The 20,557-nt window shown below is 32.6% G+C and overlaps 1 protein-coding gene across 3 annotated transcripts in view; it reads right to left on the bottom strand.

Moving 5' to 3' along the window:
- Positions 1-20,557, bottom strand: part of LOC148623585 (ATP-dependent RNA helicase TDRD9-like) — a 94,696-nt gene that overhangs the window by 42,528 nt on the left and 31,611 nt on the right. For all 3 annotated transcript variants that reach the window (XM_088565506.1, XM_088565507.1, XM_088565508.1), the window contains exons 14-23: positions 18,096-18,227; positions 17,260-17,422; positions 15,234-15,297; positions 12,728-12,791; positions 8,976-9,074; positions 7,805-7,924; positions 4,850-4,957; positions 4,090-4,193; positions 2,124-2,198; positions 670-783 (exon numbers count right to left, since the gene is read on the bottom strand). In XM_088565506.1, coding sequence (XP_088421632.1) covers positions 670-783; positions 2,124-2,198; positions 4,090-4,193; positions 4,850-4,957; positions 7,805-7,924; positions 8,976-9,074; positions 12,728-12,791; positions 15,234-15,297; positions 17,260-17,422; positions 18,096-18,227 — 1,043 coding nt within the window. The remainder of the gene's footprint in view (positions 1-669; positions 784-2,123; positions 2,199-4,089; positions 4,194-4,849; positions 4,958-7,804; positions 7,925-8,975; positions 9,075-12,727; positions 12,792-15,233; positions 15,298-17,259; positions 17,423-18,095; positions 18,228-20,557) is intronic.

The raw sequence follows: 20,557 nt of genomic DNA on the forward strand, positions 1-20,557 counted from the left end.
CTATGAGCAATGCTCAATAACTTTATACCCCCACTCCTCCATTTAATAACATACAACATTTAACCTCCATATTGATTTGGATCAAAATGTAAAATAGGAAGTCCACAATGGGAACATGTAATAAAGATTCTGTGAAAGTTTCATTTAATGCCATTCAGTGGTATAAGAGGAGTAATGGATAAGAGATGAGTCCCCAATGTTCCCATAATAACAAATGACAAAGTCCATGTTTTGTTTTGTGAAATCCCAAAATTGATTTTGATCAAAGTCTAAAATGGGAGGAGCACAATAATAAAAAAGCAGTTCTAATGATAACACCTATATTCCCCCTTTTAGGCCCTTATTTCCAAAAGGGGTGGAGCAAAATCTTCCAAAAACTATAGGGCCCTCAGCCATGTCCAGGAACAATGTGTTAAAATTTCAAAAAGATTGGATAAGTTTTACTTAAGTTATCACAAATGAACTAAAGTTAACGGACACCAACAAGACAGGGTGATACCATTACATGATCAAAAAAATGTTTGTAGTCGTATTAAAATTAGTGTAAAATTAGAGAGATAAATCTCATGGCAGATTAGTTATTTACATTCATTATTCATTCTATATGCACAAACAAATCTGCATGAATACACAATAACTTTTATCTAGTGATACATAACTAAGCCTTACCTGTTACTCCTTAATTTGCCAGTAGCTTTCTCCTGCTGCATTCGTATTTCTTCCATCTTCTCATTGGCCTCATCAGGAGAAAACAAAGTTATTTCTATCTTATGGTTCAGAAGTCTGAAACATTAACAAATTAAACAATACAAGTGGGACACAAAATTCATGGTTACCTCTAAATGTATGAACATTTGATTCTGTGTCATTGAACACTGACCTTGAAATTTTCCCAAATTTAATGACAAAGTATATCCCTAGTTAGTTAATCATCAAATCATATATTTGATTCTAGAGTAGTCAGAAGTTTGTTAGTCCCCCTGTGGCCTTGATATTTCAGCTCTGAAATTATTAATTGATAAGAGTACATATTTTACACGTTTTGGTAAAAGTCTATAAAAAGATGTTGAATCTGAAGTTCACAAAATGGAAGGATGGAATAAGAGTAGAAGCTATATTCCTTTGAAACTTAGTTGGCAAGATCACAATAATGATGGGGTTCTACATATTAACAGATGTGTCTAAAACATATCATCTGAGAGGTAGAGTACAATACCTTCTACAGACGAATCATATGATCTCACAATCTTCATAGATGGGATAAGTATGGACAAAACATGAAACTTGATACAACTCTTTATTTGGATGTGATTAATTGCTTGACAGGATTCTGAAAGAGGTCAAAGATCTTTAAAATTTGTATTAAAACATGAAAATACACAATCTATTGCAAGTTGAATAAGATACTTATTACTGATCCTATTTTCGTCCTTCAATCCAAAGAAGATGGGCCCTCTATATCTATCAAACCCTTATCTGTCTGAAATTAAATCTCAAAATACAGCTTACCTTCTATAAACTCTGTAATTTTTGTGGCAGCATTATTTTTCACTATTTTATGGGGTAAGACCCATAAGAAGTAAATTAAACTGTTATGAATATTTTCTTTGAAGAACATTATATCACAATTTGAGTTACGTAATTTTCAAACTGCACAAAAGTAAAAGCACGAAAAATTCCCAGTTTACAGTACATAAAGTTCCTGACAAATTATTGAGTGGCTTAATTAGTTGTAGAGAAAACTGTTCCAAATTTTGTATTCAAAATATTTAGTAAAATATAAACAAGGTTGTATAACAGGAAATTGATGTTGCTTGAATCTTAAATCCAATCCCAAGATATAGCATACCTTAGTTTGTGTCAAAATATCAAGTAGCTGTGATAAGAAGTGGCAGAAAAAACTGCTATGAAAATTTGGAATTCAAATTATAAGGTCAAAATATAAACAGTTGGTTGAAAATGCTTGAGCCTGAAACTAAATTCCACAATAAATCTTTAAGTCAAACAATCAAGTAGCTTTGACAAGTAGTTGTTAGAGAACAAAAGCTGTTGATGGATGAACTGACACTATGATCAGATTCAGTAGGATACAAAACCAAAAATAACAATAGTGTAAATATTACCTGTGCTTAATTGACAACAGCACACCTGGGTGAACCTTTGAATTAAAGTTTTTCTTTGGAAACTTTATGTAGGCCCTAAAAAAAAGAAAATGTATATTACATTCTAGCACACAGTAAAACAACTAGAGGCACTAGAATTGCTGGCTGTTAGACCCCTTAGTTCTTACTTCAGTAACAGTGATCATGTTTTCCACTAATCAAAACTTGAAGCATAGCCTTTGTTCAGAATACCCTAAGAAACAAACATACCATGTTTCTTTGGTTTCTGTCCAGTAGTTTCAAAGGAGAAAAAAAAAAAACTAAATACTGTGAGCAAGCTCACAAAGAGAATATCCCCTACATCAAATGGACTCTAAATATACCTTGAATATGGTTTTAACATGTAAAACCTTGAATTTGGATTACCTCCCTTTGGAGTTCAGCGAGAGTAATTATGTTCCTACATATGATACCTAACCTTCCTGTTTTAACATCATCAAAATTCCTAGTGTGGTTTAGGACAAGTTGTGTTCATGAGGTTTGAACATGTACAACCTTTAATTTGGATTTTATTTGGAGTCCACCAACAGTATTTATGTTCTTTTGTGAACATCTTCACATGATACTTAATCTTTTTCTCTAAAATTTCATAAAAATCCCTCTGGGGTGGGGGTGGGGGGGGTGGGGGGTGGGGCGCAGATGGATGAATGGACGGATAGGGTAATTCCTACATACCCCCCAAACTTTATTTATATGGGTTTAATAACATTAATCAGCACAAAATGTCAAAAAGGGCAATAGCTCCAAATTCAGGTCACATATACTCAAGAAAATTTGCTATGGATAGATCTCATCATGATGAACATTTTTACCCTGTATTTGGTTAATCCTGATGGTTTAGAAGATATTTTTGGAAAACTGCTGTTTAATATCTTGCATTCTTTTTTTTTCCAGTAACAGCAGACCATTTTTTTAATGGATCAAAAATTGAAGCATAACCTTTGTGCAGAATACCCTAAGAAAGAATCTTACAAAGTTTCATTGAATTCTGTTCAGTAGTTCTAGACTACAAGATATTTGAAAACTAGACAAAGGGATGCCCCCGCACTCCATTTTAACATAGCTACCTCATAATTTTTGGCTGTCAAAATTCATTTATGAGAAGATGGTTTTGTTTGTGAGACAAAGTTGATGCTCCCCCATGTATTTTCTGACATATATAAAAGTCAATTTTCACATACAAGCTTTAATTCTTCAGAATGGTGACAATTTTATGATCAGATAAAAAAAGTTGAAAATGTCCTGATTTGATAGCATTGGTCTACAAGAACAAACACTAAATCTAATGTTGATCCACTCTTGTGTGTAGGATCTTCTGCTAATTGTTTATAATTCATGATTATTCAAAATTATTTACTACTAGTAAAACAGTAGGAGATACCCAAATAGACGTGTACCCTATTCTCTCAAAATGGTGACATAATGACTAAGTCCAACTATCCATAAAATTGTCAAATACTGATAGAAATCAAAACCCTGATAATATGCACATCTTCAATCCATATATAATCATTCTGTAAAGTATCAACTTCATACCCTAAATACTGTAGGAGGAGTTATCAGGAATAGACATGTACCCTATTCCCTCAAAATGGTGACAAAATGGTTAAAAACTATCCATAAAAAGTCAAATATTGATAGAAATCAAAACCCTGAAAATATGCACATTTTCAATCCATGTATAATCATTCTGTATTAACTTTGTACCTTTAATACTGTAGGAAGAGTTAAGTGGAATACTAAATACCCTGAACGTGACAGAGGGACAGAGGGGTAAACAATATGCTCCAAACTAAACACTGAGGGGGCATAAAAAATTACATTAAATGACTTTACTTATCATAACTAAAAAAAATTATTTAGTCTAAAATTTCCTATACCAACTTATTGATAAAAAGTTACTTTAAAAAGTGTCTTTAAGGCCAACCTTGTTTCCTCAAAGAAAGCTGTAGGATGAGGTGCAATGGATCTGAAATGGTCCTCTAAAGCTTGTTTATACAGAGGACCTTGGTTTGCTGGAAGACCTTTGACCTACAAAACATAAATATAACAACAAAATTAGTATTCCAATTTAGCCTATGCTTAGGCAACCTTCTATAGGAGTATAGGGTGTGAGGTGATATAGGTATAGTAGCTGGATATCACCTTAAAGCTCTTCCTAAATGTAACCATAAATAAAAGTAAATTAAACAGGATGACGCAATAAGCTTAAGACAATACACACTCCTAATTATCAATGAGATGAAATCCATCTCTGTTGGCCCTGAAGCAGTAAAATCCTGTACAACAGCCATGCACAACACATTTAATTTATCACAAAAATTTATTACAGACACAAATTGTTATGCAAAAATTATTAACTTGATATTGAAGTCAAAATTCAAGGTAAAAGACCATGGTATGCCACACAGTCTTGAGCTGATCTACCCTCATGCAAAACATCAAAAGCCTACACCAAAAAAAAACCAACATAGTTACAGCCTCAACACAATTTGTTATGGACGGATGTACATATGGACACAACAACTATAGGGTGTCTGTATGTGATGGTGCCATAATAATTAATCAAGTTGAAGCTTTAAAAACATTTTTCAAAAATTTTCTGTAATTTCTCAATTTGAATTTCAAATGGTTTCTTTAGAGTTGATAAGATTTTATCAGCAAAAATCAAATTCTAGATTGTTTACCATTACAGTCTGCAAAGGGTCGTGACCTGACATCATTCTCAGAGCCTGTTCTTCTTCAATCTCACTTTTCAGGAAGTAGTTGGGGTAAAAAGCACCACACATTATCAACTGAAACATGAAAAAAGTTTTATACTGTGTTATAGATGGAATACACACTATACATTATCAACTGAAACAGATTTTTTTTTTCTTTTAAAATACAATATTTAATTTTGGACAAATTATGAATCATAATGGACCATTTGAAAACTGGGTCCATAATCAAATCTAAATGCATGGTAAGAAACAGAAGGTAAACGAACTCATAGAACTTAAAACAGTTTGATACAAGTGTTGTGGTGAACCTTTAACAGTTTGGTACAAGTGTAATGGTGAACCTTTTACAGTTCGATCCAAGTGTAGAGGTGAACTTAAAACAGTTCGATACAAGTGTTGTGGTGAACCTTTATCAGTTTGATACAAGTGTAGTGGTGAACCTTTAACAGTTTGATACAAGTGTAGTGGTGAACCTTAAATAGTTTGATACAAGTGTAGTGGTGAACCTTTAACAGTTCGATACAAGTGTAGTGGTGAGCCTTTAAGTTTGATACAAGTTTCATGGTGAACCTTTAACAGTTTGATACAAGTGTTGTGGTGAACCTTTAACAGTTTGGTACAAGTGTAATGGTGAACCTTTTACAGTTAGATACAAGTGTAGTGGTGAACCTTTTACAGTTCGATACAAGTGTAGAGGTGAACTTAAAACAGTTTGATACAAGTGTTGTGGTGAACCTTTAACAGTTTGATACAAGTGTAGTGGTGAGCCTTTAAGTTTGATACAAGTTTCATGGTGAACCTTTAACAGTTTGATACAAGTGTTGTGGTGAACCTTTAACAGTTTGGTACAAGTGTAATGGTGAACCCTTTTACAGTTCGATACAAGTGTAGAGGTGAACTTAAAACAGTTCGATACAAGTGTAGTGGTGAACCTTTAACAGTTTGATACAAGTGTAGTGGTGAACCTTTAACAGTTCGATACAAGTGTTGTGGTGAACCTTTAACAGTTCGATACAAGTGTAGTGGTGAACCTTAAACAGTTCGATACAAGTGTAGTGGTGAGCCTTTAACAGTTTGATACAAGTGTAGTGGTGAACCTTAAACAGTTTAAGGAAAGTACTAGCCTTTGAGCTTAAAAAGCTCTAAATTTTGATTTTTGTTCTATGTTTGACACAGCATAACTTTAAGTGCAGATTGAAAGTTGCCAAAGAACTTCCTAAAAAATTCATTAAAATCCCTTGAGCATATAAGGAGGAATTGGGCTTACGATGTTTTAACAAGTAAAACCCTTAAGTTGGAATATCCCCTTTGAGAGTGCTTCGACAGTAACTTAATTCCTACATTGCAAATCTAGATATGCCCAACCTTCCTGTAAAATTACCTCAAAATCCCTTGAGCCGGTAGGGAGGAGCTTCACTTACAAAGTTTTAACATGTAAAACATTTTATGACTATATTCTTATCAAATTCCTAAGGTTGCCATATTGTAAAAATTGAGTTCTCCAACATTTCATATGGGATATGATTTACAGTACTAACATTACCGTCAGCAGAAGACATAGTGCATGATATAATATCTTTTTAAAGGTTATTAAAGGAGAAGAAAATGTTATTGTGCAAGACATAAATATCCAAAATGATCTGTTTAATGTTCATAAAAATTTAATTGAAACAAAATAATTTCCTTTTCTTAACTAACTAATCACGATTTATAATTAGGGAATTTGAATTTCCTTGCGCCTATGAACGCCACCATGATCGGTTGAGCTGTGATGTTACAAAGTTGTTTTGTAAAGTGAAAGTAAATAGGTAATTGATTGCAAAGAACGAAGGAAGTGCAAATTTTGAACTTTTCCCCTATAATTTCAACCCAAAATTTACAGAAGAGACTGAGGCACAACTTGAAACAAACGTCAAACAAAATTGACGAACTACAGGAATTTATTCTAGAAGACTAGTATGGCTGAAGAAAATCTGATGGCTACTTCTGAAGAATGCTTGTGTTTCCGGTCAAAAAACTTTTCGAATATTTCTTTTATAATTTGTGCAATCATAAGCTTGATAAGACAGCATGCTTTGGTGATTAGAAAAACAGGATTATAGAAAAATTTACAAAATATCCTTTGTTACATATTATATGCTGTACTTGAATCAGTATCAAACCAACTTAGTGACATCGCAACCTAATCGGAAGCCACTGGTAAAAATCAGTCTGCTTATGAAATTCCTTTAGATAGAAGAGTTCTGCAAGATGGCTATCCACATGTATTTAAAAGATTTTGAATTTTGCACAGCCATATGCATTTTACAAAACCGTGTTTTGCATTAAAAGTTATATATTTCTGTTTACATGGGTATGATTTTTCATAAGAGCCTAACTTAATAAAAAGGTAGTCTTTTACTTTAATGAAATCTCAATAGCAAAAGAATCAAATATTCAGCATATAAAAGCAGGAAAATTGAGGGGTGGGGCATAAGTACTTTAATTGTACTACCATATCCCTAAAATATTGATCAAAATTATTTTGTCAATTTTGCATAGTCCTCAGGTTCAACAACACCTTTGTTGAAAACTAAAATATTCAACCATGATTTTAAATTAGTCTGGCAGGATTTGTAATCTAAACACATTTCATTACTAAAAAAAAAAGACCTGAGATTCCAAGGGAATCTGATATCAATGCAAACATATTTGGGGTCTTTTGAAAAGCAACATTAAGTCGCTATCCACAGCTGGTGATAATTTGCCTCCAGACAACATAAGTCATGTTAACCTTGGTAAGAGTTATTCAAGTTCTATAGTTTAGTTATATAAAGTGCTTTTTTTTGCCACAATTTGGCCCAAATATCCCAACCTTCTTTACCTGATATGAAATTTGTGTAAGCTTTTATAAAGATTCTCAAAAGCATGTTGATTTACCTTAAGAAGCAGTCTCTCATTGCCAGCATCTGTGTTCTTCTTGTAATTAGGTGTTGTTTGATGAGGCTGTATGTTGAACTGAGCCAAGCGCTGTTCAAGTTCCTTTACAAGCTCTCTAGTCTATCAATCAATCAAAAAATACTGACTATCAATTACTATTCATCAGATTTATAAACAATTACACTGATAAACTGGTTTTGACAATAGAAATACACCTTAACATTACATCTAACTTCTTTATTGTCATCCATTTTGTAACTAAAAAACAATATAAAGCTGGTATTCTTTGTATGCAAATGGCATAAATTCTTGATCTCTTATCTGACATACTGGTCACATCAATACAGCAACTTCTTTTTAAAAATAATCAAATTAAAATGAAACTATAAATAGAGAATATCCTCTGCTTCAAAGGCAGTTGAATGTATAAATAGAGAATATTCCCTGCTTCAAAGGCAGTTGAATGTATAAATAGAGAATATCCCCTGCTTCAAAGGCAGTTGAATGTATAACCTGTAAGTTCAATTTTCTCCCTTTAAAATCTTTCAACAGTAACTTTATTCCTTCTTGTACATCTTTATAAGATGCACAACCTTCCTATAAAAATTAAAAATCCCTTGGGGGATTAGGAGTTGGCTTGCGAGGTATTAACATGTAAACCCTTAATTATCTCCCTTTGGAATCTCCTGACAGTTACTATATTCCTTTATACACATCTACATACGATACCCAACCTTCGTATCAAGTTCCATCAAAATCTCTTGAGCAGTATAGGAGCAGTTATATTTACAAGGTTTAAGCATGTAAAACCCTTAAATTGGAATATCTGTTTTAAGTGTTTTGACAATAACTCTATTCCTTCATGCACATCTGCATATGATGTCCAACATTCCCATAAAATTTCATCAAGTTTGTACATGTAAAACCATAAACTTTGATAATCTTTCTTTCCAGTACTCCAACAGTAAGTATATCCCTTCATGCACATCATAAAATGATGGTTAACCTTTCTGTAAAATTTCATCAAAACCCCTTGAGTGGTTAAGGAGGAGTTGCGCTTACAACAATGTGGACAGACTGACAGCTGGACTGATTCATACATAGCCACCGAACTTTGTTTGCAGGGGTGTAATATTCTACTGTCCACATATTATAATAAATTTTAGTATACCTCTCTGAGTCTTCGTATCTGTAGAAAATGCATTTTCCCCCATTTGGCTTCACTCTGCCCTTTTCTGAAGCCTCCTGATTCAGTAAGGTATTCCCATTCCTGAAATTCAATGATTACATGCAGAAGGAAGCTTATTTCTAAACAATTATAAAGCTTTTTTGCAGCTCTAAAGCATAAAAAGATATATACAGTACTGCCTCTTTGAAATGGCCCCCCTGACCAATTGCCCCTCGTTCTATGTGACCACATTTCAATTGCATTAACAACCTGTACTGAAAATTGACTCCTTATAAACTGCCACCAATTTAACTCAACCAACAGCCACAATTTGAATGAAAAAGATCTAATCTCTTGTATCTGGCCATGCATGTTCATCATCTGTATATAAACCGTTGGTGTCAGCAGAGATCAAGTTGAGTGTTTTTCCCCTGGTATATTTTCAATAAAGTGCCAGTATAATTATTTCTATTCAATTGCATGTCAATTGCTCTGAAGCCCTTAGATCAGGTGTACGAAATTGTAAAGCTTGGGCACCAACATGGTAAAATGGGTCTGTCACTCGAAAATGGTCATTTTTGTCCATTTCTGGCCATTTTTGCTACGTGGGGTTCAACAGGAACCAAAGCACATTCATCCCACAGCCTGTCTCCCACGAAGGCCATTGAAGCCAAATAAGGTTCATTACAGTCACTAGTTGGGGTCAGGAGTCTCCTGAGGGTCACTCATGTGAAAAAATGAGGATTTTTTTTTCTGTTTGGCCTAAAGCCAGAAGTAGTCAATACAAGTGGTCAACAAAGAATTAGTGGTTACAGACAACATTCTTGTTTAGATTCCAGGCGAAATAGAGCACTATAGATTAATTCTGCTCTAGTGAGGGATGAGAAATGAACCCTACTCCCCAAAAAATCTCGCTCTTTAGGGCAGTGGAAACTCATGACCTCTTCAATCAGCTATCAAGTCATTAATTTTAAACAAACTCTATATCAGATAGCCTCATTTTAAAGCACAGTCACACTGCTAAACTTAGATTAACACTGCAATAAACAATAAAGCGGAACCACTCCCGTACAGGTTTGGGCACAGCACAACAAAAGTTAATATCCTGACTCAAAAACTTTATACATCTTATTACTCAAAAAAAAATAAATGGTACACCTTGAACAAATATGTAGTTCTTGGTAGAGATTCCACATACTTTATGAAAAAATAATTCCAAATCATCTTCCATATACGGCAGAAGATGTTCTCAAAATGTTGGAATTTTATATTTGCAACATATTTGTTAAGTCTGGTAGATGTGTTTTTCAACAAATGATCAGCATTCCAATGGGAACAAATTGTGCTCTCTACTTGTTGACCTTTTCCTTCACTCTTATGAGGCTGACTTTATAGCTGATCTGATCCATATATATTGACCTACACTTAAGAAAATGATGGTAAAGGAAAACTACTGACAAAACTATACGACAAATGCAATGACTTTTCATTTTGTATTGTCAACTTTCCTTTCATCCTGGCAACATCCCTTCAGCACCTGCTCATGCTATTTTCATATCACAACTCAAAACTTATGTGATAGCTTGCCATAACTATGCAGAAATTTTGTATCCTGCTAGACTTCTTAAAATTAGGCTTCTGGAACAGGGTTATGTTGCTACAAGATTGAAGTCATCACTACAGAAGTCTTGTGGTCATCATCATGAACTTGTTGATTGTTACAGTTTATCCATCTGCACTATGAAAACTGATTTATTCAACATGTCATAGTTTTCTTCAGCTCTTTTGTCTAACCGGGACTTGACTTTTTATCAGCAACTCAGCAAGTGTTTCTAGAAAAGTAGAGGATGCTTACCTTACCAGTGCACCTGGTCCATGCTCCCAGTTGTTAGTGGAGTCAGAGTTGCTCATTTCCTTTTGTTGCTTTGTATGTATAAGGCCAGTTTTTTAATTTGTTGGTTTACAGATTTTTGATGTGATGAAATCAGGTTGGTCGGTCGGTCGGAAGAAAAAAAATAAATGGGAACCAGAAATACATATTTACTATTTATATTTTAAATAAAAGCATTTTTTTTTATTTTCAAAGATTCCATTATCTAACCTGACATAGTTTAGAAGAGGGATTCTAATATACTGTATGTATCTACACTTTATTTATAAAAATAAATTCCCATTCCAAATTTTTAAGTGTCCAATAAATTCCATGTGCAGTGCTTAAACAATGTTAATTTCCTCTTCTAATTTTGTGTATCTAAGTCCTCCTTACATTATGATATAGTTAGGTTAAAATAAAGGTGGTAAAATGTGACTAAAATGTGAAGGTCAAAGTGGAAATTAGAGTTTTAAAACAGGGTAGGTCAAAAACATGTACTGTTTAATATATCACTGATCATTGTTTTGGTGTAAAAGGGCTTTGTGATAAGTCAATAAAAACCTACAAAATACAGGAAGAATTCTGGGACAGAAAATTGAGTATGCAAACAGATTTAATTAAAATAAAAAAAAAAAACAAAAAAACTTTTTGTTACATTTGTCTTCTATTTTTCATACCACAATTACACTGAGACTACATTCCTTTTTTAAAAACTAAAAAAAAAAAAAAATATCAAAAAAAAATTTTAAAAAATTGTATAATGGTTTTTAAATCCATAAAAAAAAATTAAAAACAAGTAGTTTGTCATTAATTGGAAGACAATAAAGCTTGCCTTTTTTCACTATGATTTCACTTTAAAATTATCTTGTGATATAAAAATTGTTCATAAAATTTTCCATATGGAGGGTGAAATGGTTTTCAAAAAAAAGACAACGTAATATGTTATAACTGAACTTTCTCAATTGTTTTATAAGCTCTCTTGCGTATTTCCACATATAACTTCATAGCATTGATTTTCCCGCCAATTATCTCTCCTTTATCTACTCCCTGTTGAGAATAAAAACAAACCCACAAAGTTTTTAAACTCTTAAATTATTAACAGGAACTGTTAACATTCTTTTCAATTAGAGGTATTTTGATTTTATCATCTCTAGTCATTGTTAACTTATTTCCCATACTACCAAAACCCTAAAATATGATATTAATGAAGTGGTGGAATTTGAGCCTATTTCGTTTGACCTTCTCAAATGACTTTGCTTTGTCAAGTTGTTGAATGAACAGACTATAAGTAGGCATTATCTGTAACTTTATTTAAAAAACTAGATGTTGCAATTTTGCCCTTGCCATTTTTTTAAGTCGGTTTCAATTAAAATAATAATTGAAAAACTGAAATTCCAATTTTATATATTATTTTTTTTCCTACCTGGAAAAATTGGGCTGCTGGATCCATAAACCAACAAATTAAAAAACTTGGTTACTTTATGTTCTTTGTTGTGTGTGCCTGTTTTCTATGTCTGGTCTTTGTCCTTGAATTACATTCTTTTGATTTTTGCTATAATCTTGGTTCCCTTGATTACTATTTTACATCATGTAAAGATCAGTAGCTATATAAATTTGTGTGACTACATTGACTTGTAGGAAGTAGTGTGACCACTTAACTAACTGTATCTCTAATGAGAGATAGTAGTGTAACTATTGAACTCTCCTGTGGGATACTAGTGTAATGGAACTAATTCTCCTGTAGCTTAGTTACAAACAGACTGAAGTGACCTTAATGTTCTCTCTAAAAGAAATCATGCTTAACAAAGTTTCCAACTTTCATCTTTTTTAACAATTCTCAAGAACATTTTTTAATGGAAAGAATACATCAATTAATATATACCTTATAAGCATTGAGTATTGTCAACTGATCACTCAGTGATGATTGAGACCAATCCAGCTTGTGTCTGAAAAAAAAAAGTGAAGAATTTGATATGAAATGGTAGAAATCTGACAGAAATATGCTGAAACTTTCCATTTGCATGTAAAAATGTTGAAATAGTAAGTCAATTTTGAATTGAATTTATTTTTTAAAATAATCCAGCAGCATCTCCCAAGAACAACATATTTTAAACAGCAAATATGAACTTTTAAGTTTTCTACAATGTAGAACAAAGTGAATGTCACAAATGTTTCTGTTTGTAGGTGCTCAAAAGAGTCAAATCTATAATAAGTCAGTAAATTACTTTATAGAAAAGTCACTTGATTCATACAATATATGCTACCCTCTTTCCGATGTATAACTAGTTCCATTGTCTTATTAATATCCATTTTTTAACAGAACTGATTGCACATGCTTGTGTCAGAAGTCAGAGGTTGCCGACACTGAAACCGGCCTGTTTCATGAAAACAGCAACAAATATCAGATTGCCAGTATTCCAAGTAATTTTCAAGTTTTAAGCTCAACATAGAATATTTCCAACTTTTCCAAAACCTCTGTATGCCATATTATTTAATCCCTTTCAGAAATGTAGAAAATACACATAAAACCAATCAATCTATGTTGAAATTCAATAGAAATTAATAGATATGCAGTATTTAACAGTAGAAAAAGTTCATAATGAACAAAATTAAAGCTGCATTAGCTGTGAATTATTTCTACTAAATTGTACTTTTCCTGTGTAACTTCTTTTGATATCCACAAATAAAATGCATTAAATACATAAAATAGGTGTCTATATATTTATTGTCTTGCAAGACAAAAAATTGACCTAGATAAATCCATATGCATGTGACTTCTTGTGACCTTAATCCGCGCTTGTGCTGTAAGGATCACCTCTTTAATAACAAATCTGATTGCAAAGCGAAAGTGGTTATTCAACGGTAAGGAAGACTGACGGACTCAAGCAGTGAAAGAATATAATGCAAGTATCCTTTTGAAATTTACATATTGTGACAAAATGTGGATCAAATATGGTCATTATTTATTTGAAAACTAATCAAGAAGTAGATGAAATTAAATGAAAACAAGACATGTGCATACCTGTTTATCCCTTATTGTTATTTTTTTACAAAGATTAAAGTATTTTTAACACAGGTGAATGTCCTGTCTGCGATCTTTGGAAGTAATGGCGAAAAATAATTAGATCAGAGCTATCGATCTTCTCTGATTTAAAAAAAAACCGTTGTTTTCACAATATTCTGTAGGTATTATCAACATGTATTGGTTCAATTGCATTACTACAAACTTATTTCATTGAATCAGCAAAATTCAGCTGAATCAAAAATGAACAAATTTGGCAGCTAATGCAGCTTTAACCAAATTTGGGATATATTTTAATTACAGATATCTAAAAAATGAAGAAAAAACAGTATCGCCCTGATGCTTTGAAATCTGCCTTTAATGCAGTACAGAATGGATATTTTTTGTTGTTGATTTTATTTAAGTTGTTCAAATGTATAAATGATTTAATTTTCTAAGTTAAAACTGATTCAAATAAAAAATAAGTTGCACAAATTTGGTATATAAAATACTTACATAAGAATATTTGAATATTTATCAAAAAAAAAAAAATTAGTAAGTTTCAATAATCTGATGATGGAGATCACCCTACAGTACATAAATTTTAAGTGATCTAAAAAATTCTAAATGAAAATTTCAATCAAATAATTATCTTAATAGAAATTGATAGAGGATAAACATCATTTTGAAATAATTTGCCTTAACAAAAAGAAATCGTTTAAATTCCCACATATAAATATTTCTCTTTTAGACGAAAAAATAGATCCTATATAGTCACTTTTGTCCAATATTATATTTTCATCAATAAATCAAATACTAGAATATTTCTATTTATTTAGTGGAATTGTATTGTATCCCATATGGCTCCCCATACTTCCTTAATCTCTGCACCAGAAGTAGGGTACGACAACAATAATGGGGGATAATTGACATCTGATTTACATTCACTGGTGTAATAATTAAATAAAAACATGCACATGGCATAGTAGACAGAAGTGGACAGTAGAATGTCAGAATTTTATTTATATAAATACCATTAGTGTCGTCTGGTCAGATCGGCAACTCGATAGGAAGAATATCATTTTGACCAATTGAATGGGGGTACCCCAGTATATGTTATTTTACAACACTGACACCCTTCAATCTAATAGTTTACCTTTTATGAACAAAAGTTACCGAGTGTCAATACTAAAACACCAAAAAATTCAGTGTTTTAAATGGAAAGTACAGCTAAAATGGGGGAAAAAATAAATGGTTTGAAGGATAGTACCTTTTTATTTAATTCAAGAAGTAAGCAATATGTGAATATCAGAAAATAACAGATACCTGTGGAAAGGAACAACTGACAGTACATATCAACCATATGACTATAAAATGAAGTACTTACTTGAATGAGTTGAGTTGTTCCCTGAATGGTTTGGAGAACAATGACTTCAATGACATAGATGCACCTAGAACAATTCAAAACAGGATGCATTTTCATTTATATCAAGATACTGTTGTATGGGTAACTAATGATATGAAAAATTCTCTGTCGTGATTGCGTATCATTTTCAATAAAACATGATTGGGCAAAAGCGATGTTGTTAAACCAGTACCATTGGTGATGTCATAAAAGGATAGAATTTCCACTATGAAAAATGCAGTATGTCAACCGGCTAAAATATTCTACAGGAATCCTAGAGAAATAGGTTTAATAACTCATGAAAGTTGAAATTCACAAAATATCAACTTGCTCTATTTAATTTCGACATTATAACAAACAAGCCGTGTTGAGTTAGTTATGATGTCGAAATTAAATAGAGCAAGTTGATATTTTGTGAATTTCAACTTTCAATGCAGTATGTAAACCGGCTAAAATATTCTACAGGAATCCTAGAGAAATAGGTTTAATAACTCATGAAAGTTGAAATTCACAAAATATCAACTTGCTCTATTTAATTTCGACATCATAACTAATTCAACACGGCTTGTTTGTTATAATGTTGAAAGTAAATAACTGGAGTTAACATTTCATGATATTAATCTTTTACCCATTATGCAACCTATAATTTTATGCATATCAACATATAAAGACTAATATTTCTATGAAATTTCCTCAAAATCCATTTAGCCAGTCACTAAGACTTTCATTAATAAGGTTTTTAAACATGTAAAACCCTGAAGTAAGAATATCTTCCTTTGTAGTCTTCGGACAATTTTTTGTCTTCCTTCTTCATGCACATTTAGATATGATGTACTCCTATAAAGTTTCATCAAAATCAGTTGAGCAGTTAATATGAGGGAAATAAGTTGAATTTTCTCCCTTAGCAAACATCTAACAATAATAATCTTCTTCCGTGATGCCTTACCTTCTTATTAAGTTTCATTAAAGATAAAATTTGCACAGACGTGTGGACAGACAGATAGGTAAACAGATAGACTGACAGGTAGCTCTGTTTCTGCTAACCAATCACTATATTGCCAAATGATAATATTTTTTTTTAAATGGCATAGTTTTTTCAATTCACATCTTCAACAGTGGTGAAAGTGAAAGTTGATACTTTAGTACATCTAACCATACAAAAGTTCAGAACAATTATGAAAAAAATTCTTAAAATGCACACAGAATTTTATCCTCTCTTTCACTGGAACTTGAATGTCAGTCTACCTTCCCTTGAAAACATTCAATAAATATCCTCTTCCTTCAAGCAAAGCAAAATAAATTAACCAACATTCACAATATTTGAACAATTCATGAAAGTGGTTAAAGTAAAGACCTTAATACCTCTACAAATTTTGTGTGGGATAACTGAAAGCAATTTGTCCATAGCAAATGGTTGCTCATGCTTCATAAAATTGAAAAGATGAAATAAGAAGATGATTAGTGACAGTTGATCAGCGACAAATACCATTGAACTTTTTGAGTAAATACAAACCTACGATTGCTTGCCAACCACCTTCTATTATTACTGGACTGATTACTAACCTATGACTGTTTGCCAGTCACCTCTGGTATCAATGATCTATTGTGCTACTAGAGTATTTACCATTGATCTTTGCCAAACATCTATTGTACCACTAGAGTATGTACTTACCTACTATCTCTGCCAGCCACCTTTTGTATCACTAGAGTGAGTAATTACCTAAAATATTTGCCTGTCATCTATTTTATCACTACTGTGAGTACTTACATATGATATTTGCCAGCCATCTCTAGTTTCACTAAAGTCCGTACTTAACTATGGTCTTTGCAAGCCATCTACTGTATCACTAGAGTGAGTACTTACCTTCTATCTCTGCCAGCCATCTATTGTATCACTAGAGTGAGTACTTACCTTCTATCTCTGCCAGCCATCTATTGTCTCACTAGAGTGAGTACTTACCTTCTATCTCTGCCAGCCATCTATTGTATCACTAGAGTGAGTACTTACCTATGATCAAACATTCTTCCAGCAAACCAAAAACATGTCCCAACATAATAAGTTTTCCAATTCTGATATCCACTGGAAGATCTGCCAGAACTCTTCCCACAAATGTCAGCTGACCATCATGTGGATTTCTTATTCCTGATGTTGGTGTTGATAAAGCGCCAACCTTACAAATCAATGAAAATACTAGTATACAAAATAGAATTTCTATAAACAATATTAACAACAGACCAACTACCGAAAGCAACCGAAATTCTGAACTTGTCACTTTTAAGATTTTCCAAGATTTGATTGGTAAAGAAGTTGTTGTTAAAAAGTGTCAAGTGATTTTCAGAAATGTAATTAAAATGTAAATGTTATTTTTTTAAATAGAAAAAGTGTTCTGTTCACATATACACCAGGCTGAAATGAAAACATGGTTTTATGGCAATTTGTACAGAACTGACACCACCTTCAATACACATCAAATTGGGCTTCTAGGTGATTTAAACACCCCTCTAGATAGAATTACCAATGCCTCCTCCTACATAACAACTGAACATCTGTGTGATCTTTTTGAATTCAAATAGATGTCAATCATAATGTACATAACCTTAAAAATATCCCACTAGACTAGAGGTGGCTGGAAAGTGATCATGAGTTAGTGTTTACTGCAGTTATACTGCCAGGCAGGGCTCATAAAAAGAGCTATTTCAATCATTTAGAAGCCTAGCTAGATTTCTAACAGGCTTTCAATCATAAAGAAGCCTAGCTAGATTTGTATTGAAAATGGTATCAGATCAACTCACTATGCTATATGTATACCAATGATTTGCCAACTTTGTTATCTCTCTTATTACCTCTTTAAGCAGCAAAATTGTTTTCTCTATATCATTGAGATTTGGAGGTGTCAGAGCTAAAGCAAGGATTGCCTTGGGCTGACCAAGATCCAACAGTTTTACTTGTAGAATTAACTGCTCCAGTGGACATCTCTGAAATATACCATCAAGTAAAATTTTTACTTGTTAATCAATCGTCACCTTTTAACAGATTGTTTTTTTTATAATACTACAACAAAAATACAATAGGTTGTGAAAATCCTTCCTTGTAAGACATTTCCAACTACTGTGGAAGTACTTTAATTCATGGATACAAATTTTCGTGAATTAGGGAAGAAACACTAGTGGATACTTGAATCAATTGAAATCTCCTTTCAGCTGGGAACCAAATGTTGTGGTTTGGCCTACCCACAAAAAACATGAAAACTGGTACCCCACGAACAATAGTACTTTCACAGTACATCCCTGAAGTTTTTATGATTTATAAATCAAGAGTAATAATCTGAAAGATGGTTGGCTTATCAGTGAAGGACAATGGATAACACCAAATAGATCAAATGTTTCACAGGTCACAGCTTGGTGTGACAGCAGAAATCACATTCTGTACAGTTGGGGCATGTCAGATATATGATACATGCATGATATAATACAGTTCTGAATTTTGTGTATTATTTCCATTTACAAACATCCAGAAAAAATTCTCATGCTTCAATACATCTACATATGATGCCTAAATATTTTATAAAGTTAAATCACAAGCTGTTGTATAATTCCAAGATGGAGTCAGTGCACTTACAAGATAAATAGACAGAATAACAGGTAGACAGACAAGGTGATTTTTAAACAACCCCAAATTTCGGAGCTGCCTCAAGCCCAAAAGCAGGGTCTAGAGGCGCAACCCTGGAAAATCCAGAGATTTCAGGTTTTTTAAACAATTTTTTGGCATGTCCTGAGTATGGTTTACAGTATTTTGCATTTATTTGGAAAAAATGCTAACTGCTGATTTTTTTTTATATTTACACATTCTATAATCAAATCAAGGAAACAAAACAAAATAATACTGAGGTATAATTTGTTATTTGGAGGTTCAAAACCTGTTTCTTGTTGAGAGTGAGCTTTGAACCAGTTGTTGTTGAATAATTTTGGACAGTGTATGTGGCCCCCTTTATTCCATGGAATCTTATTTTTTAAAGATTCTCAGGAAACTCAGGAGGCATCTGAATCAATAATAAAATTGTAGATGGTGGAGTTTATTCTTTTCCATGGACTTTATTACAAAAATGTTCATAGAATTTGAAAAAATATTGAATGGGTTATTATTATTTTTTTTTAAATTCAATTCAACATTTATTGGAAAGAACATATTTTTAAAGAAATACGTTCCCTGATCCCCCTGATGGACCAATTCAAACCCTTTATTTGTATTTTGTCAATAATAATCCTGGCATCATTCCGATGACATTACCGGGAATGTTATTTTTTTTTTAAATATTCACCAACTTAAACACTAATTTTTTTCCATTTTAACTGCACTAACAGTTTTTTTTCAAACCATTTAAATATAAATTTGTTCTTGAAAGCATTATCGATCTTCTTCATTTGAAGTTCTGCCTTTCACTCTAATATTTTCATTTGAAATGCTCATTTATTGTAACTTTTCTTTCAGAGAGGTCGTTGAACCACGAGGAACAATGTCAACTGGTTCCTTTTAACAAATAACCCTATCGCCACCTAGATAACAACTTCTATTTTAAAACCATTCCAATCTGGTTTATGATTCAGTTGATCCTAGAATCCGATGAGGGTATCCACTATGGAACCAGTTAACAATGTTTACAAAAGCCGTGTAGGAACGTTTGAATAAAATATGGTGAGAATCATCCAGAAAACAGGTAGATTTTACCGACATAATTTTTGGATGATTTTTATTTAATCAGAGACACAACTAAGCATTTTGAATGGGCTAACTGAGCAAAAAATTATCAAAATCAGACCTACCCCCCCCCTCCTAAAATTTTCTCAACAAATATATACTGATCTAAAAAATGACCAAAAACGCCCTTAAAAAGCAGAAATCTGTGGATCTGCAGGAAACTTTCATCCCTGCTTCTAACAGTAACTATATTCCTTCATGCAAATTTACATATGATGCCCAACCTTAAAGAGTTTAGCACACAAGATTTTAACATTTAAAACCCTCAAGTTGGATTATCTTCTTTTTGAGTCCTCTGACAGCAACTATATTCCCTCTTACACATCTACATATGATGTCAAACCTTCCTTCAAAATTTCATCAGTTTTGTAGGAGCTGCACTTATGAGGCTTTAATATGAAAAATCCAGAGTGCTCCAACAGTAATTTTAATTTTATTCCTTCATGCACATCTATAAATGATGTCCAATCTTCCTACAAAATTTAACCAAAATTTCTAAAGCAGTTTTTAAGTTGCACTTACAAGAAATTTGGACAGACAGACAGGGGAA

This window comes from Perna viridis, chromosome 2 (genome assembly GCF_037379345.1).
Source record: "Perna viridis isolate PV_CMFRI_1.1 ecotype Kerala chromosome 2, ASM3737934v1, whole genome shotgun sequence".
NCBI lineage: Eukaryota > Metazoa > Mollusca > Bivalvia > Mytilida > Mytilidae > Perna > Perna viridis.